This window comes from Monodelphis domestica, chromosome 5, assembly GCF_027887165.1.
Source record: "Monodelphis domestica isolate mMonDom1 chromosome 5, mMonDom1.pri, whole genome shotgun sequence".
NCBI lineage: Eukaryota > Metazoa > Chordata > Mammalia > Didelphimorphia > Didelphidae > Monodelphis > Monodelphis domestica.
This window is the reverse complement of record NC_077231.1, coordinates 107,601,056-107,622,642: the sequence shown is the minus strand read 5'-3', so window position 1 is coordinate 107,622,642 and position 21,587 is coordinate 107,601,056. Positions and strand designations below refer to the sequence as shown.

The following is a 21,587-nucleotide window of genomic DNA, read 5'->3' as shown; positions in this document are numbered from 1 at the left end:
TTAGCAAAGTCAATCAAAATAATCAATACCAACTAATTCTAAAGCTTAATTATTTCAATGTACCACAATTTGTTTCCCTATTGATTAATTAACAGACATCTACTTTGTTTACACTTCTTAGTCATCACAAAAAGTGCTGCTAGAAATCTTTGGAAATATATGAAGATGTTCTTTTTTCTCAATGGTTTCCTTGGAATATATGCCCAGTAATGGAGTATGTTCAAAGAGTATGGATATTTTAGTCACTTTATTTGCATAATTCCAAATTTTTATACAATAATTTTGAATAATTTTTAAAATTTCACAGCCTCACCAATAATGCATTAGGGTTCCTATCCTTCCAGAACCCCTCTAATATTGACTACTGCTTTTTTGTGGTCATTTTTGCCAATATGCAGGGTCAGAGTTGTTTTCATTTGTATTTCTCTTATAATTAATTAGCTCATTAGGAACATTCTTTTATGAGCATGTGAATGCATTGTAATTGTGATTTTAAGAACAGTTTGTTCATATACTTCAACTACTTATCTATTTGGAAATGACTATCTGTCTTATATATTTATTAATTGTTTAAGTATCTTTAGATACCAAAACAGTAACAGAAAAAATGTTACAAAAAATTGTCCCACTCAACTACTTTCCTGCTTATCTTAGGTGCATTAATGTTATTTGTGCAGAAGTTTCAAGTAATCAATGTTATCTATTTTAACTCTTGTAATTGCTTTTATCTCTTATTTGGTTGAGGATATATTTCCTGCCTATATCTATGAGAGTTATATGATGTTTCTCTTCTAATTTTTTTTATAGAATGATATTTAATATTCAGGTTACATATCTATTTAGAGCATATCATGGAATAGGTATGTGATAGTCTTCTAAAATTAATTTTTACTAGACTGCTGATTTGCATAGTTTTTATTATATAAGGAGTTTTCTTCTAGATAATTTATGTTCCATTTTATCAAATACAAAAAACATTCTATTGTTTCTGATTCTTCCTTATCTAGTCTCATCTATTGATCTATTTTTGCTTTTTAATCAATACTGAATGACTTTGTAAAAATTGCTGTTTTATAAGGTAGTTTAAGATCTAGAAATGTTATTCTCCTTTTATCTCTACTTCTTTCCACCATATCCCTTGATATTCTAGATCTTTGATTTTTCCAAATGAATTTTGTTGTTATTTTATCAAGGTCTTTAAAGTATTAGCTTGGCAATTTGATTGGGATAGTATTAAAAGTACAAATTGATGCTAGTAATACTTATTTTTATTATTTTAACATAGACTAGTCATAATCACTGACTATTCCTCCAGCTTTTTAAACTGTTCTTTATTTCTTTAAGGGGTACTTTGTCATTTTATCTATATCAATCTTTTATGTGCTTTGGGAAACTGATCCCCAAATATTTTATGTTATGAATATTCTTTGATATTACTTTCATAATAAAACTTTTTTTATTGGACCATTTGACAATGCCAAGAACTTTGGTGGTGGGAATTTTATTTTCTGGATTCTAAGTGGTTATGTCTTCTGGGAAAGCTAGAGCCACAGTCCCTGAGAAGCAGCTGCCAAGTTGTATCTCCACAAAGGCTGATTGCCCACATGATGGCTGCAGGGAAATCACAGCTTACTGGCCTATCATTTGCAGATTCCATTCTTTTCCCAGTTTTTAAAAAAAATGAGGCATTTGCTCATCTCCAATTTTGTGGTACCTCTTCCATTTCCCACAATCTTTCAAATATTACTGACTATCAGCAATCCCATCTGTTAGTTTTTTCAGTGCTTGAGGATAGAATTCATTTCCTAATGTATGATTTGTGGCTTCTGTGCTCCTTCCTATAATGCTTAAGGTTGCATTTGTCATTAGAATTTTTGCATCTGCTAATCTTCCCTAATGAGTATAAAAAAAATGGATGCTGCTTGCTAGAGAATGTATCTGTGAGGACAAACAGGTATGAGCCTGCTAGCCTATCTTTATAGAACCAATGTGCCCCAATATTCTAAATACTGACCAATAAGACCCAAAGTAATGTTAACCTTTTTACTGCATATTCAACATATTTTAGAGGCTATAAGAATAGCTCAGGAAAAAAATAAATTAAAAATTCAAGTCATGAATCAGTCTAATGGCAACTGTGTTCTTTGTTTTGTAATGATACCCACTTTGAGCGAATGACCATCTTTCTGAGAGATGAACTTAGAATGTGTCTCAGGCTCTATTAAAGGCCATGCACACCAAAGTAGAGGCATAAAATTGAATTAGTCGCTGATCAATATTTGACATTGGAAGAGTGTTAAGTTATTAGTACATAAATATCTATAAAACCTCTAATTCAATTAGATGTCACTATCTAGGTAGTTTATGAATATTTGTTTCTTCCTTATATATTAGTTCTTCAAAAAAACAGAAAATAGTAATACTAATAAACTTTACTTAGATTTTGGCAATTAATTTAATATAGCCTCTTATGGTATTCTTATGAAAAAGGCAAAGGAATATGAATGGGATGATAATAAGATGAGTTGGATTTAAAACTCAGTGAATGACTATATCCAAAGAATAGTCATTAATGGTTCATGTCAACTTGGAAGGAGCTCTCCAGTGACGTATCTCTGGGATTGGTGCACGGTTCTGAAAAGATTAACACTTTTATTTAATACTTGGATAGAGGAATAGCTATAATACTTATCAAATTTCTGGATAGTATAAATCTTAGAGAGATAGTTATGATACTGGGCTATCCTGTTAGTTAACACACTCTGGTTCAAATCCATTCAATAGAAATTAGACCATCAAACCACAGATGCTTCTTCATTCTGGAAGCTCACCTCACACCCTGGACATATTATTATACTGGAAATCATCAACCCTATGGCTTCTCCCTCTAATGGGCTAGTTCCTCCCATAACTTCTATTGAAACAGAAAACCCAAAGGGCAGCCAAGTCTCATTCCTCTCCAAGCTGCACTTTGAACTTTTTTTTTACATTGCCCTCTATCTAGGTATTTTTGTCTCCCTTTAGCCCCTTTCGGTTTCCTTTCCTTGAGGGTAGGAATTATCTTTCTGCTTGTATTTCTTTTTCTAGCACTTAAAAACTTAGTACAGTACCTAGAAGGTAATACTTGTTGACTGGCAAATTCTTTTTTCTTTTAAATAATATTTTGGGGTTTTTTCCAATTATATATAAAAACAATTTTAAAAACTTTAAAAAAGTTTTGAGTTCCAAATTCTATCCTTCCTTCTCACCTTTCCTCCTCTCAGTCCTTCCCTTGCTATCCTCTCCCTGAGACAGTAAGCAATCTGATATATATTTTACATGTGCAATCATGGTACACCTTTTCCTATACTAGTCACTTTGTGGAAGAGATCTTAAATAAAAAAAAAAGAAGTAGAAATAAAGTGAAATATAGTATGTTTCAGTCTGCATTCAGACTCCATCAGTTCTTTGTTGCTGAGTAGAATGGTATTTTCATCTCGAGTTTCTGGAATTGTCTTGGATCACTGTATTGCTGAGAATAACTAAATCATTTACAGTTGTTCATCAAAAAAAATACTGCTGTCACAGTTTACAATGTTCTGGATCTGCTCATTTCACTTTGCATCAATTTCTATAAGTCTTTTTCAGAAAGTTAAGCTTTTGATGGGTCAGAACAGTGGGCTGAATCTAATAGAATGAAATTTAATAGGGATAAAAACCACACCTTCAGAATGAGAAAATGAGGGAGATTTTCCTATAGATCATTTCATCTGAAAAAAATTAGAGGGGAGGACTCTGACCAAAACATTTGTCATTCAGCTTCTATGTTCTTACTTTAGCAATAAACTGAAATTTGCACCAGATTGAAAATAATCAAGAAATTAGTTGAGGAAACAACAATAACTTCTTTCTCCCAGAACCAAATAAAACATTTTTCATAAACTGAAAGGCAATTTGGGAGAGGAGGTGGCTTGCAAAGATAATACCAGCCACCCAGCACAATTGGCTGATTTGCCAGAGATGTGAGTCTCCTGCAAGACTCTATGTCCAGAAGCAGTGAGAGTGGAAAGTATCCAGAGCAGGACCAGGCAGGTCAGAAAAACCCAGTATGGGGACTTGGGGAGCCTGAGGGAGCTGAAGTGAGCAGCAGTCACCCACCCAGCCCTGCCATGCTCCCATTAGGACAGCCCAGGGTTCAGGGGCTCCATCATTCCCCACCTTCTTTCCAAGATGCTTTAGAAAGCCCAGAAGATCAAGCACTCTGGACCTCCAATATCTAGAAGGAACTAAAATCTGGGAGGTGGAAGTCAGAACAGGAACCCAAAAGAGCACTGGGGAGAGGAGAGGGATTAAACAGGTTCACATCAGCCAAGCAGGGACCTGGCTGGACAAGACATGAAATTGGAGATATGAGTGAATCAAATAAAACTTTGACTAATATATACAATTATTATAGCTCTACAGATGACCCAAATGAGAGAGTATTTGTAACAACTTTAAGAAGCTAGAAGGGGGGGGGAGATTTTCTGCAAGGACCACATGAATACCTATAACAGTGATGGCGAACCTATGGCACAGGCACCAAAGATTGCATGCAGTGCCAGCAGCCCAATGGGAATACTTTCTCCTTCTCCTGTGTGTGTGGGGAAGGGTGCGCCTGGCACTTGGTGGGGGGGAAGGGGCATGGCATGTGGTCTGGGATTGGGGTGGGACCAGGTTTGCCACCACTGACCTATAAGAAATGAATCAAGAAATAAAAAATGAAGTAAAAGCTCTGGTAGAAAAAACTGGAAGAATAAGGAATTTTGAAGAGAAAATGGTAAAGTTTACCCAAGAACCTGGCTCACTGAAAAGGAGAATAATACTTTAAGATGCCTATAAAATCCTTCCCTAATCTCTTCTTCTCTGGGGTAAATCAGCACCCCAGGTTTCTTCAGCTAGTCATCCCCACTGTATTCTGGTTGTCCTCTGGACATGCTATAACATGGTAATTCCCTTTCTAAAAAGTGGTAGCAGTGGTTCAGTGCTGTGCTTGGAGTCAAGAAGGTCTGAGTTCAAATCTAGCCTCAGAAACTTTCTAGCTGTGTGACTTTGGGCAAACTACTTTACTTGTTTGCCACTGGAGAAGGAAATGGCAAACTGCTCCAGTATTTTTACAAAGAAAACCCCTATGAAAAGTCAGACATGACTGAAACAATTGAACAACAGTAAAATGGAGTTCCTGAAAATGAATACAGAAATGATCTGACAAGTCAAAGTAGATACAATAAGACCATCATTTCCCTCATTCTGGACATGCTACCTTTATTAATATAATCCAAAGTCATATCAGGGACCATTTCAGTTTCTTGCTGTGATTTCCCTAGCACCTCGTGCAGGGTCTGACCCGTAGCAGATGCTTCATAAGTGCTTATAGACTGGTGGACAAAGACCTTCCCAAAGATGACTGATCCAAAATAACTTTCACATCGGAGCCTTGAATTAATGAGTATGGGGCGGTGAGTGGTGAGGGCGAGGAATGGAATGGAATGAGAATACTATGAGAATGGAATACTATGAGAAAAAGGAAATAAATAAGTCACAAAATTAAGAGAAATAAGATATTCAGTTACATAAGATGTCTCCTTTTATGAGACGAACTCCAATAAAAGGCATTGCTGCTATTTCATGCCATGTACAGTTTGGCTTTTAAAAAAATATGCATTAACACTAATGTAGAAGTACCCACAGTGCCCTTGTCTGTGTCCCATTCTGAATTTCCTTATGCTCTCTTCTGTGTATTTTGATATGTGACTTTTTATTTTATTTTGTATCACTGTCAGTGATGCACTATCCTTCCACTATCCTTCAACCCTTCCCTAAAAATCCTTCTTGTGAGAAATAAGTACGGCCAAGCAAAAATTTGTGTTGTACTGGAATGTTTGAAAACGTAATGTCTCATTCTGTGCCTATAGTTCATTACTCTCCACCAAAAAGTGGGAAGCATGCCGAAGGCTATCTGTAATTTGACAGGGCTCAACAAATGATAACGGTGACAATAAGAAAAGAGAATGAAACAAGACATTGAGATATTCAAAGAAAAAAATCTATTTCTAATGCTGTCATGTTGGGTTGGTAGGAAATCTTAGGGACTCATCAGAGAAACTAAAAGCAAATAATAGTTGCAGCAAAGTTACAGGATACAAAATAAAATGCAAGTCTATGTAACAACAACAAAACCCAAGAAAATAAAAGGTAAATCCCATTGAAAGTAACTATAAAATATTTTGGCAGTCAAACTACAAAAGCACACTTAATATCTGTATTTATTAAATTACAAAATATTTTATAAAGAACAACTTAAATAGCTGGAAGAATATTCAGAGCTCATGTTCAGGCTGTGCATATATTTTTAAAATTATCATAGTACTATATTTAATTTACTGGTTTTATTCTATGCCAATCAAACAACCAAAGGTAAACTTTACAAAAAGCAATAACAAAATAACAAAATTTGTTTAATCCAGAAAAATAATGAAAATAGGTATTTTGTTGTTAGAAAAAAAAATGACAAAGTTCATTTAGAACAAAAAGTTATGAATATCAAAGAAATTAATGGAAAAATGCAAAGGATGAAGTCTAGCATTACTAGATCTTAAACTATATTATAAAGCAGTAATTATCACAACTATCTGGTACTGACTGCTAACACATAGAGTGGTAGATCAATGTAATAAAGTAGCTATGGAACACACAGTGGTAAATGATTATAGTAACCTTGTGTTTGATAAGTGTAAAGATCTAAACTTTGGAGTTAAGAACTCATTATTTGGTAAAAAAAAATTTTTTTCTGGGAAAACTAGAAAGCAGTTTCTAGAAGACATTACATATAGACTAATATCTTACACCATTTACCAAGATAAGGTCAAAATGGATACATTATCTAGACATAAAGGGAGATATTGTAAGTAAATTAAAAGAACATGGAACACATTGCCTGTCAGATTTATGGATAGGAGAAGAATTTATAAACAAGAAATGTAGAGTATTTGGGGATGTAAAATGAATAATCTCAATTAAATTAAAGTCTTTATATAAACAAAACAAAGATTAGAAGGAAAAAAGAAAATTAAGGAAAAAATTTAGAGAGAATTTTTCAAACAAAAGCCTCATATCTCAACTATATAGAGAAATAAGTCAAATTAATAGGGATATGCACCATATCCCCATTGATAATTGGTCAAAGGATATGAACAGGCAGTTTTTGGAAGGAGAAATCAAAGCTATATATAGATGTATGAAAATGCTCTAAATCATTATTGATTAGAGAAATGCACATTAAAGCAAGTTTGATAGAAGGGGGAATAACAAATGTTGGAGGAGATGTGGAAAAATTGGGACACTAATACACTATGGATGGAACTGTGAACTGATCTAACCATTTTGGAGAAAAATCAGAAATTATGCCCAAAGAGTTATAAAACTGTACATCTAATTTGACCCAACAACACCACTGTTAGATCTGTTTTCCAAGGTGATCAGGGAAAAAGAAAAAGAACCTATATGTTATAAAATATTTATATCAGCTCTTTTTTATGGTGATAAAGAACTAGAAATTGAATCAATTGGGGAATGGCTGAATAAGTTGTGGTATATGATTGTGGCAATACTACTGTGCTGTAAGAAATAGCATGCAGGTTGATTTGAGAAAAACATGGAAATATTTGTGTGAAAAAATTCTGAGTGAAATGAGTAGAACCAAGGGAACACTGTATAAGTGTCACAGCAATATTGTCACAGCAATATTGTTCAAAGAATAATTATGAATGACTAAGCTATTCTGAATAATATGAATATTCAAATCAACCATGAAAGACTTATGAAAGAAAATGCTATCTACCTCCAGAGACAGAACTGATATATGAAAGGATGTATTGTGTGGTTTCACATAAATGTGTGTGTGTGTGTGTGTGTGTGTGTGTGTGTGTGTGTGTAAATGTTGACCTCTAATATAGGGTTGAGAGGGAGACAACTCACAATTCATAAATATATAAAAAATAAATTTTAAAAATCATATCATAAAATGTTTTTTAAAAGATCATATATACCTTTCAGAGGTATAGATGGGAAATGAATTCTTAACCAAAGGACAGAGGCAATTACCAAAGATAAAATTCGTAAATCTGATGCCATGAAATTGAGAAACTTTTGGATAAATAAATTAAATGCATTTAGTAAAGTGGTGAAATGGAAAATATTTTGTGTCAAATTTCTCAAATAAGATGCGATATCTAAAATATGTGTGAATTTAATATAAATTGTACCCCTTTATTCCATTTGATAGCCTCACCATTTGGTAGACCACACATATGTTCTATGGCAGGATGCCATAAAGATCTCTGTGATTCAAGTGCTGCGTGGCAGATGTGGACATCCTGGCTACGGCAGGGGCTGACAGAAGTCCCCATGTGACAGGTGACGAGTCCGGAAGTTAGGATTCCGACCTGGACTGAGGTTTAGCTTGTCCAATCAGAGCTATATAAAAACGGGCTCTCTAAGCGAATGGAGAGGAAGTGCTGAATCTATCTCTTGCTGGACACACAAGCCACTCTCTCTCCCTTCTGTGGAAAGTTTTACACTTGGCAGACTCTGTCCTATCTTGCACTAGCCAGCACTTAAGCCAATTGGAGCCTCATTCCTTAGAGTTCTAGCTGGGAAACCGTGGAAGTGTAGTTCTTTCTTACTGTAATTTTTTTAAAGCACAGCCAGGTGATCATGTGGTTGCTTTCTCTCCTTTCCTCCCTCGCTCCCTCCCTTTCCCTCCCTCCCACCCTCTCTCTCTTCCTCTCTCTCTTTCTCTCTCTTTCCCTCCCTTCCTCTCTCTCCCTCCCTGTCTTTCTCTCCCTCCCTCCCTCCTTCCTTCCTTCCTTCCTTCCCTCCCTCTCTCTCTCTCCTTCCCTCCATCCCTCTTTCTCCCTCCTCCCCCCTTCTCTCTCTCTCTCTCTCTCTCTCTCTCTCTCTCTCTCTCTCTCTCTCTCTCTCTCTCTCTCTCTCTCTCTCTCAATTTTACTAATAAATAATTATAAATTAATATATAGTCTCTGGAGAATTTTAATTATTACAGATATGTAAACAACTAACAATTATATAAAACCATTAGCCATTCTCCAGCAGAGAAGTGGTCAAAGGTTTTGAAAGGATAGTTCTCTAAAGAACTGCAAACTTTTAACAATCATGAAAAAAAGTTCCAAAGTCTTTATCAAGTACAAATAAAATAAATGCAAATCAAAACAACCTGAAGTTTTACCTTACATTTAGCAAATTACCAAAGATGACAAAAAATGGAATTAATGTTAAAGGGGTTATGGAAAGACAATTAGAGCATTATTGGTGAACTTGTGAATTAGTACAGACATTCTGGTAGGAATTAAAATAATAAAAGACTAAAATGTCCACAACCTTAACTCAGAAATCCCAATGCTACATGTATATACCAAAGGTATAATTAATAATAATACTAATAGTAATAATTCCATATACACCAAAACATTAATGTACTCTTTGTTTTAGTGAAGATCAGTTAGGGAAATGGCTAGGCAAATTATAGCATGGGAAAATAATGGAATATTATTATCCTGTAAGAAACAACAAATATGATAAATACAAAGCTGCAAGGAAAGACTCAAGTAAGAAGAACCAAGAAAATAATATACACAATGACTATAATGCTGTAAAGGGAAAGAACAACCACAAAATAATTGTTTTTAATGTTGCAAAATTTACAAACAAGCCAAGTCTGACTTCAAAAATAAATATGTGAAGACACCTCTCCTTGTTCTATTGCCAAGTCTCAGTGGTTTATCAGTATGGAACACTGTATATATCAGATTTTTTTCATAAACTGATTGATTTTACTAAATTACTTCCTCATTCTTTTTCTTAAAAAAAATTTAAGGGATGATTCTCTAGGAGAGGGGAAGGGAGAAATATAGGGGAAATTTAGGCAAGGTATTTTGCTTTACAAAAGCTATAAATAAAAATTTATTTTAAAATATTTAAATTGCTAGGAGTGGTGGTGGTGGTGGTTGTAGTGGTGGAGCCAAGATGAAAGAGAAAAGACAGGAATCTATCTGATATCTACCAAATTAAACTCTGAACAACTTTAAAATAATACCTCAAAATAAATTCTAGAGAGGAGGAATCCACAAAAACAAAACCCAAAGTAAAATAATTTTCTATTACAAGACAATCTAGAAGTTTGGCAAGAAAGGATCGCCACACTGGGGTAGGAATGGCGCACAGGCCAGCATGCCAGGGCAGGCTTCATCAAGCCAACACAGACTTGGAAATGAATCAAAAAGCAGAAGTGTCTGGAACTCTCAGCCCCAGATGGTAAGAGGGTCAGACAACTGGTCTCAGAAGGTGATTATAGGAGTACTTTGCTGGCACTGGGCACAGGACTCTATTGCATTGCCCATACACTGATCAAAGTCCCAATCCTGGGTCGCATTTCCAGGGTGAGGAGGAGAAATAGCACACATATGCTTCCAGCCTCAGTGGAGCTGGGATGCTGTCACAGTTCTAGGGCAAGAAAGAGTGCTTGTAGTTTCTCACAGAACAGACTACAGTAGGTCAGGAGAGTAGTAAACACACCTCTTCTTAGATCATACCACCTTAAAAAAAATGAAAACAAAAAGTCTCAGAACTAACTATAAAAGCAGCTGCATAAAAAAAAAAAACCTGAAGCTTGGGACAATGATTCCTCCACCACAGGAAAAAAGTTCAACTTTAAGAGTTGGTTTTAAAAGACAAGAAAAATATTTTTTAAATGAGCAAACAACAAAAAAATAAACTAACAATTTAAAGTTATTATGGGGACAGAGATGATCAAAATGTGAACTCAGAAGACAATAAAGTCAAAACTTCTATATAACAAGCTTCAGAGAAAAATGTGAATTGGTCTCAGGCCCAAAAAAAGAATTTCTGAAAAATCTCAGAAAAGATTTTAAAAGTCAAATAAGAGGGGTAGAGGAAATTTTTGGAAAAGAAATGAAACAAATGCAAGAAAATCACATACACAAAAAAAGTCAATAGCTTAATAAAGGAGACATGAAAAATACCAAAGAAAATAACACCTTAAAAAACTGAATAGACATGAATCATGGAAAAATATTTTAAAAATAAAATTTTATTAAGACAAATAAATAAATATGATCTTGAGAAAAAATAGACCAGGCCAAATAGTAAAAGATGTTAAAAATTCACTAAAGAGTAGAATTTTTAAAAAAGCAAAATTGGTCACATGAAAATGGAGGTACAAAAGCTTGCAGAAGAAAATTATTTTCTAAAAATTATAATTGAACATTTGGAACCTAAAAATGACTGCCTGCGACATCAAGAAATTAAAAGAATTAAAAAGTAAAAGAAAATGTGAAATATCTTTTTGGAAAAACAACTGACTTGGAAAATTGATCCAAAAGAGATAATTTAAGGATTATTATACCTGAAAGCCATGATAAAAAACAAACAAACAAACAAACAAACAAACAAACAAACCTACACATCATCTTTGAAGAAATTATCAAGGAAAAAGAAGATAAAATAGAAATCAAAAGAATCTGCTGATCATCTGTCTCCTAAAAGAGATCCTAAAATGAAAACTCCCAAGAATATTATAGCCAAATTCCAGAGCTCCCAGGTCAAAGAGAAAATACTACATGCAGCCAGAAAGAAGGAATTAAAATACTGTGGAGCAACAGACAGGATCACACATTTAGCAGCTTCTATAGAAAAGGACCAGAGGGCTTGGAATATGATATTCTGGAAGGCAAAGGATCTAGGATTACAACTAAGAATCACCTACCCAGTAAAACTGAACATAATCCTTCAGGGGGAAAAGTAGATATTCAGTGAAAAAGAGAACTATCAAGCATTTCTAATGAAAATACCAGAGCTGATTAGAAAATATGACTTTCAAATACAAGACTCAAGAGAAAGCTTAAAGAAAAAGCAGTCTATTCTTCCCAATAAGTTAGGATAGTTGCAAGTGCAGTACTTTTCTCTAGTTTACTTTCCCAACTTGTACTTGTGGTTTGGGTCCCTTGGGTTCAAGAGATATGGGTCAGTACTACTGGACTCATGAACCCCTATCAGTGTGTTTTCTATAAACAACAAGTCAATGGACTTAGCTCTTAGCAAAGACATTTACTCATTATATAGCAAAAACAATAGTTACAGAACATTCCCCCTATGATACACAATATCCATGACTCAGATTTAGAGTAGAATGATAATGAGGCTTAACTGTAAAGAACACTGTCAAAGGCAAAACTTCTAGTAATATAGAACTATGTAGAGTCCTCACATTTAATGCCCAGCTTTTATTCATATCTCCTTACTAGCTGTTTGACTGGACAAATCATTTCTTTTCTCAGCTTTTTTTTTGGTTTAAGGACTGAAAAAAATTCTTGTTGAATATTTTTCATATAATACTGTAAAGACTAATATAATATCTGAAACCCTACAGGTCACCTAATTTCCTTGGAACTCAGTTTCCTTCTCTGATAAATGAGGGGGTTGAACTAGATGGACTAGTTCCCTTTCAACTCTATCAGTATAATTCTATGATCCATCCCTTAGTTCACAGGACTTGGATGAGATGGAAGTCATCACCTATATTTTTTGTAGTCAGAGAGAAGAAAACTAGACTTTTACCATTTGCTCTGCCATTGTCTTCTATAGCACTCCAGGGCTTTCCATCTGCCCATCTTCAGTCCCTGGAACTGTCATTTGATCTGACATGGGAAGGGCATTTTTTCACCTGGGAATTTTCTAAACCAATGAAATCATAGTTTCAGTTTCGTTTCCATCTACACCTCTCAGTTCATCACCCATGTTCTAGTGTCTAAGTTTTGATTCAATAGTTAAACTATTTCAACAAGTAAAGCACTGTTCTCCACCCTGGAATTCCTTGCCCTTTGTTCACACCCTTGAACCAAATCAAAACAGATGTTAGAAGATGTGATTGGTTATTATGAGACACAATTGCATAGTGTATTCATGTTGCTCTTAAAATAGGAATTTTTTGTTGTTTAGTAGAAAAAACATGGAATTCTATTACTTAATGTGAAGATTAGATTTGGCTCTCCCCTGATTGTAACAATGAAGGTACTTAGATCTTCCTTGATTGTGAAGATTAAATTGTAATCCCCTGTCTGTTTTTAGATTTTAATCCCCCCCATATATAAGCACAGTACTTAAAGTTGAGTATGGAGATCTACCCATTTTGGATTTTAACCCCCAAAAGGTATGAACACCCATTTCATACACTGAGTGGGGAGGTCTGTGACCCACGTGTGAAAGAGTGGGCAGTCGAAGTGGAGCATCAGCTGTGATTGGTAGACATAAAAATATAGGGGAAGTGACACAAGAGAAAAAGGTCTTTAAAAGTGCAAACAGATAGACACAGAGAGACACTTAGAGTGAAGAGATACTTGGAGTGGAGAGACACACTTGGAGCGGAACCTCTGGTAAGAAGCAGTTCTACTGGAGTTGAGGCCGATAAAGAATCTGCTGACTGAACTGACCTGTGATGAGTGTAAAGACTGATTTCCTTTCCTTGGCCTTTCTGGAGGTGTGGCCCATCATTTTGAGACTCCTTTCCTCTGGCTGGGGCCTTTGAATTCCTACCTGGCTCAGAAGAAACCAGAACTCTCTCTCTCTTTCTCTCTCTCTCTCTCTCTCTCTCTTTCTCTCTCTCTCTTTTCTTTTTCTCTCTTCCTTAATATCTTCCCTCCGTTTTAAAATAAACTACTACAAATTCCATTCTGACTTTAATAATTCATTTTTGGAATTTAGTAATTAAATCCCTGGCAACCAATTAAATATTTCAGTCCAACCATAAATTTATCATTGACAAGCCTATCATTTTGTTGTTGCTGTTGTTTAGTTGGGACCAGTTCTATGTTACTCTGTGGACTTTTGTCCATGGGATTTTCTTGACAAAAGATACTGGAGTGGTTTGCCATTTCCTTCTCCAGGATGCCTCCATTTTACAGATCAAAAACTGAGGCAAGTAGGGGTTAAGTGACTTGCCTAAATTCACAGAGTAAATGTCTGAGGCAGAATTTGAACTCATAATTTCCTGACTGGTGCTCTCTCCAGCTGCCCTATCATAGGGTATATCATAAGCTTTTCATAAAGCTTTACAAAAACCAAGTACTTTATAAAAACTTATTGAATAAAGTGTCAAATTATGCTTGTGGTTAGAGCCTAAAATCCCAAGAATGGCTGAATGAGGCCAATTAAAACTCCTGTGGGGTGTTACAATAGGAAATAAGACTTAGGACATAAGAGTGATTGACAGGGATGGAGTGCCAGGCCTAGACATAGGTCCTAGGTTCAAATGTGACCTCAGACCCTTTCTAGCTGTGTGATACTGGAAAGTGACTTAACTCCAATTCCCTACCTTTTACTGCTCTTCTGCCTTGGAACTAATGCTTAGTATTGATTCTAAGACAGAAGGTGAGGGTTAATTAAAATAAACAAACAAACAAACAGCCCTCTACTATTAAAATGGAGTTGACTCAAATGCCAGAAAAATCTATTCATTTCAGATGTTGAGGTTTTAATTTTCTTGATTTATTTTTTAAGTTGTAAAATTAAATATTCATTTATAGACTTCACATACAACATTCATAGCCTGGGACTCAGGACATATGCAGTTTATCCAGTGATCTGCCATTCCCAAGAATAGAAACCTTTTTTTGCTCAGCCCAAGGATGAATCATAGAATCAGAGCTAAAGTGTTGGACCAGTCCTAGTCCAATCTAATTCAAGCCCCTCATTTTACAGAGAATGAAACTGAGTCCCAGAGAGATTAGGTGACATATAGGTTTTCAGATGAAATTGACAGTCTTTATAGTATTGTATCAAAAATAATCAACAAGCATTTTTTTCAGTCCTTACTCTGTGCCAAACATGAACTATAAATAAAATGAATGAAACAGGCCTTACTTGAAGGAGCTTACTTTTTTCTTTTCCAAATCCTTTGTGAAGGTAATTAAATTTGATTAAGTGTAGTAATCCCTGTCGGTTTGGTACATGGTGAGGTAGAGGTCATTTAAAAGCAAATTTTTTCTAGTTTAATGAGGAAACAGAAGCTGACCCTCATATAGCTGAGAAATGTTTTGCTTAAGAAGGGACGTGAGTTATTTATATAACTAGAGGAGTGCAAAGCCTTGGAGAGCTAGTTTGGGGAGAGGGTTCACCGAATGATACTTTTGAAATGCTAATAAGAATGATGGACTGTTGCCTGGACTGAAAGAGAACCTTTTTGTTAAGCCAGAAGAAGATTTTTAAAAAATGGTAGTGTGTCTGGAAATGACAGATGAGGAAATTGAAACTCACAAAGGTGAAATGACTTGCCCAGGATCACCCAACTAGGAAGTGTCTGAAATTAAATTCAAAAGCAGATCTTTCTGAACCCAAGCCCAGAGCTCTATTGATTGCACACCTATCTGCCCCCATTACACGTCATTGTTCCGCGTGTGTTCCAAGAAATAAATAGCACTGTTAAATGAATTCCTATTCATTCAGTTAGTTACCCTGTCTAAGCAGGGCTTGGTTAAAGGGTAAAGAGGGTGAGAAAAGAAGCATTTCCAGACTGTTAGAGGGGGTTTTGGAAGGAAGCAAGGGAGCAGAGTGGAAACAAAAGTTGGATGGAATGCAACAAACCAGGAAGTACAAGGTTAGACCTTAGAATCCTGTGCAAAGATTCTGGGACAGTTGACAGCCTTGGAGGGGAGAGACTGAGGGGAGCAAGCAATGGCTCTGGAGCTGATATCTCTCTTTCCTGATCCTTTGGTGGAAAACCCATTCAACTAATTTTTGTGTTTCCTCTGCAATCCCAGACACTGAAGCAACATCTCAAGACCTCTCAAGAATGCCTAGTTTTGGTAGTGATCTGAACTGCTGAGTTGCCTTGGTGGACTTTGTCCAAGCCAGGGTGACTATGTCACTACTGATTCCATCCTCTGACTCAACTACTATCTCTGGCTTTTCATCGAGGACTCTGTTTTATGTGGGCTTAGCCTAGGTAGTAAGTTAGGAATAAGGGGAAATTTAGACAGTAAGGGAGTGAGCATAGCCCCAACCTCTGTTGGGGGTCAAAGAGATTTTCTGCAAGGTCAGTGATCTGAGAAAAGGTAGATTTATTAGTGTTGGGGAATCTCTGAGCCCTCAACCAATCCATTTTATCCTTGTTAATAAATTTTCAATTGTTAAACAACTGACGTCAGAGTGAGTTACCTACTGGCCTTCTCAGAGAAAAGCCAGCCTCAGTAGACTATCCTTTCAGTCCGAGGGTAGTAAAATCTCCATCACTCGTTTTAATCACCTTTTGACAAAACACACTATCATTTTTTTTAATCTGCTGAAGAGAAAATGAGATATTTGTAAAGCACGTAGCACACAGTAGGCCCTCTGTAAATGTTTGCTATTATAATGATTAATTCAACATGGCCTAAATCATTAATTTATCCACTCCACTTCTTCTTCAAGGGGAGCTGAGGAAGATATACCTCAATGATGAAGTCATTGAAAGGGTAATAAAAACAACTCTCACCCATTTCAACTCAGGCAATTAAGTATCAGAAATGGTGATTTTTAAAACTACCCATTCTCAGCCTCAGGTTTGGCATCCCAATAATAAATATGAATAGTAAAGGAAAACAAATACCTGCATTGGCATTATTTGAAAATTATGCTGCATCTTGAGTCCATCCCTTGACTATCAGGGTAGGTTAGTTCATCATTAGGAGGAATTTACATCCTTTTTTTATGTTAAATCATTTATTATAACATTGATTTTTTAAAAATTTGTGTTCCAAATTCTTCCCTTCTCTTATGGGCCTTCCTCACCCATTGAGAAGGCCAGTAATATGATATCCAGAAAAATGTAAATTCATACAAAATATATTTTCGTATTAGCCATGTTGCAAAAATTAAAACAAGAAAAATAAAGGGAAAAGTATGCTCCAATCTGCACTGAGTTCATCAATTTTCTCTCTGGAAATGGATAGTATTTTTCATCATAAGTCCTTTGGAATTATCTTAGATCATCTTCTTGAATAGCGTTCGAGGTCGTTATGTCTTCAACATCTTTCATAGTGAATTGTTGTTCAATATTGCTGTTACTATGTGCAATGTTCTCCTAATTCACTGTCAAGCTTCCTACATATTTGACCTGATATAGCTGTGCTATGGATCCAGGTCAGTCTAATAGAGATCATTTTAAGTATTAAAGAGAAACATCTCAAGACAACAGCTTAGTCAGGAATGCTGGGAATACTGTAGAAATGTTTCCTGGTTTGGTGGATAGAACCCTGGAGATGGTGTCATAAAGACGGGCTCTCAATTAAGCACTTTGTAAATCTTAAAACCCTAAATATAGCCTTTTTAGCTGTTATTATCTAATTTTTCTTTTCTTGGTAAATACCTGTGTGTAGCAACCCCCTGGAGGGCTACCTTGTGATCCCCACTTTGCTGCTGTGCCTGCTCCTACTCTACCACGGTCTGTCATGGAGCCACTGTAGAGCCTGAGCTACTCGAGGTAAGTTTAATTAGGTCTCCTGTAAAGTCTCCATGTAGAAGCATGTTTGGGCAAATAGAGTCGGATCTGAATGTGTGCCTGTGACAAAGAGAAGGAAGAGTGTCCCAGAGCACTGAAGCTTTTTTCTCTCTTCATGAGCATCCTCATGAAGTACCCTGTTCTGATAGCTCTGAGGGGCTGCTTTCCTTGGGGTCTTGAAGCTGCCTTTTCTGCTCTATGGTAAATCTATCTTATCCTTAGTCCTAGCTCTCAGCTACACTGCTGTCTGTTGCTCCTGCTCAGGGATAGTGCTGTGGACTCCAGGGGAAGTCTCAGTCTTCTGACTTTTCAGAGTTTGTAAAATCATCTGCTATTTGGGAGGGAGAGAGGGAAGAGAAGAGAGAATTCAGTCCCTCACCCTTCTCTCACAGGGAAGTTCCTTTAACCACCCTAGACAGGTCTGTTCCTGGAATCTTCCTGCTAAATTCTTAATTCTGAACTGCATTGTGAAGGAAGTGTCTGATTATGTTAATCAATCATTACATTTTCTATTTGAATGTTATTTAATTTCATCCAATGATTAAAGTATTCAACTCCTCCCAAAATTGATTGAAGACTTGTTCACACTTGGTTTGTATTTTCTATGGATCCAATCTAGATTTCTAGACCTTCTATAATTATACTAATTGGGGTGAGGACTGTAAAATAGCCCCTTTTGTGTGTAAACAACTTATAGATATTTCCTTTCTAAACATAAAACCAGAAATTATAGCAATACAATAACAGATAGGTCTATGAAATAATAAATCAAACCTAACAGCTGAGTATCACCACTCAAACCAAAAGCAAATTTTAGATGTTACTTAGATTTTCATAATGCTTCCATGATCCCATTATATAATACTATACCTTTCTCTGAGCCGTCAAGAGACTCCCTTAAAAGCAAATTCGAACTCCTCTCCTGCAAACTCCTCAAGAAGCAGGTTGTTAGTATATGAACTTCAAAAGCTGAGGATTTGAAGTGCAAAGCAAGAGGTGAATGTTGAGTAAAGATCTCACAACACATCTTTAACATAGAGACTGAAATACAGTAGAGCTTTCATGGTTTCTCCGGGTTAATCTAGTACCTGAATATGGTCTCTGGATGATCAAAAGCATTGTTACTCAGGTATAGAAGAGGAGCTGAAGGTCCAATTGATGGCCAAATTCAACAGTTATACATTTGTTAACCCCAAATAGGCAGAAAGCTCAAAGCATTGTCTCTGAAATATTTCTCTTGGGTCATGATATTTTTTAGTCAAAGCAATAAAGAATGTCTTGTTTCTTTATGAGTTCTTGAGCCAGGATCCCTGTGATGTCTGGAGAGTCTTCTAGTCCACTTTGGAGAAGAAACTCAATGCAGGTCTTGTGTTGGCCTGCACAAGCCAGGTGCAGGGCTGAAGGAAGATATGATAAAAATAAACTTAATACACTGTATCTAAAGCAATCTTGAACTTGTTAATAGATTAATTCAATTTGAAGCAATACTTACAATCTATTTTTGAGCTATTCAATTGTCCAAATTGTATACTTTTAAAAATTTATCACCTTGAAGAAATCAAAACTATCAATAATCACATGAAAAAGTGTTCTAAATCCCTCCTGATTAGAGAAATAAAAATCAAAACAACTTTGAGGAACCACCTTACACCTAGCAGATTGGCTAATATGACAGCAAAGGAAAATAATAAATGTTGGAGGGGGTGTGGCAAAACTGGCATACCAATGCATTGCTAGTGAAGTTGTGAAATGATCCAACCATTGTGGAAGGCAATTTGGAATTATATCCCAAAGGACTTTAAAAGACTGCCTGCCCTTTGATCCAGCAATACCACTGCTGGGTTTGTATCCCAAAGAGAAAAAAAAAAGGGAGATCTTTTTATACAAAAATATTTGTAGTTGCATTTTTGTGGTGGCAAAGAAATTGGAAAATGAGGGGATGTCCCTTGATTGGGGAATGACTGAACAAACTTTACTATATGATGGTGATGGAATATTATTATTGTCATCTTAAATTTTTATTTAATTAATTAATTTAGAATGTTTTTCCATGGTTACATGATTCATGTTCTTTCCCTCACCTCCTCCCTCCCCCTTACTGTAGCCTACAAGCAATTCCACTGGGTTTTACATGTGTCATGATCAAGACCTATTTCTATATTATTAATATTTGCACTAGAGAGATCATTTAGAGCCTACATCCCCAATCATATCCCCAATGAACCATGTGACCAAGCAAATGTTTTTCTTCTGTGTTTCTACTCCCACAGTTCTTTCTCTGGATGTGGAGACCATCTTTCTCACAAGTTCCTCTGAATTGTATTGGATTATTGCATTGCTGATAGTAGAGAAGTCCATTACGTTCGATTGTGCCACAGTGTATCTATGTCTGTGTATAAAGTTCTCCTGGTTCTTCTCCTTTCGCTCTGCATCAATTCTTGGAGGTTTTTCTAGTTTACATGGAATTCCTCCGTTTCTTTATTCCTTTTAGCACAATAGTATTCCAGGTGATGGAATATATTGTGCCATAAGGAATGATGAATTGATGGATTTCTATAAGAACTGGAAGGACCTCTATGAACTGATGCAGAGTGAATAAACAAAGCCAGGAGAACATTGCACACAGAAAGTGAAACATTGTGGGATGATCACATGTAATTGACTTTGCTACTAATAGCAATGCAATGATCCAGGACAATCCCCAGGGATTTAGGAAAAAGAATAGTATTCACATCTAGAGAAATAACTGTGGGAGTAGAAATGCAGAAGAAAACATATGATTTATCACTTGTTTATATGGGGATAGGATTTATATGGGGATAGGATGTTTTAAAGGATTACTCCATTATAAAAATGAATAATGTGGAAATAGGTTTTGAGTGTTATCACTCAAATATATATACATATATATATATATATGTATAATCCAGTGGAACTGCTTGTCAATTCCAGGAATGGGGAGGGAAGAAGGGAGGGAGACAACAAGAATCATGTAACCATGGGGGGGAAAAAAACTTAAAAATAAAATTTAAAAAAAGTTAATTACCACTTCCTCCCCGTATAGGAACCCCTAAGGTGTGCTTTAAATGGAAAGAAAAGTTTTGAAAAATCTAGTGAATTCTATTTATGAAAAAATATCAGCTTCCCCAAGAGTTTGTTAAAATGTCCCATTCTTGTAAATCAGCTTTCAAATGACTTCTGGGGACACACAATTAAAAGATTTAGAATGAAACATATAACTTCTAGACACTGCAGATACCTCCCTGAAGATATGGTTAACCTCCCAGTTCCTCAAATTATTCATTTCCCATGACCAACTACCCCATTCCACTGTAGCCACACCTAGAAATGATTATACCCTTGATTTTGTCATCACCCACAAGGGCACAACTTTCATATCATGAACTATAAAATTGCTCCACCTGACCATAATCTCAAGTCATTTCATCTCACCCTCTACTTTGCAACTTCAAAGCCTGTTGTCTCTCCTTACCATGACTTTCGACCCCTCCTTCTTTCCTAGGCCATCATCCCTGCATTGGCTATACTTTCCCATCCATATCTTCATTGTCCTCTTCTCCAGGGGCCCTTGCTCTCTTGTCCTGTTGAAGATCTTGCCCTGCCAAGCCTCCCGCTTTTGCTTTCACTCCTAATTGTGCTGCTGAATGAATGAGGATGGAGAAAAATCACAAAACAGTGCTAGCTGTGCCACAACAAATCTCACCTGGACCCTACCTGGGGCAAGACAATTCTTTTTACACCATCTCACTTCCCACAATAGCTCTTAGAGCCCTTCTTAACCTCCCATGGTTCCCCCTCCCCCTAGCTTCTCACTTGGTCTCACATTTCTCTGAAAAACAAAACAAAACTGAAGTCCTTTTATAAAAGCTCCTTTCAGTCTCCTCCTTTGCATTGTAGATCACTTTAGTGCCTTCCATCACCTCCTCCTCCTTCACCTGTCTCTCTCTTCTAGAGACCTCCTAGACAAGACAAAACAACT

The 21,587-nt window shown here is 36.1% G+C and overlaps 1 protein-coding gene across 1 annotated transcript in view; it reads right to left on the bottom strand.

Annotated features, from left to right (window-relative positions):
* Positions 1-9,051: 9,051 nt before the first annotated feature.
* ANKRD16 (ankyrin repeat domain 16) overlaps positions 9,052-21,587 on the bottom strand; it is a 31,233-nt gene continuing 18,697 nt past the window's right edge. The window contains exon 7 of the mRNA XM_001374519.4: positions 9,052-18,984. Coding sequence (XP_001374556.1) covers positions 18,842-18,984 — 143 coding nt within the window. The 3' untranslated portion in view covers positions 9,052-18,841. The remainder of the gene's footprint in view (positions 18,985-21,587) is intronic.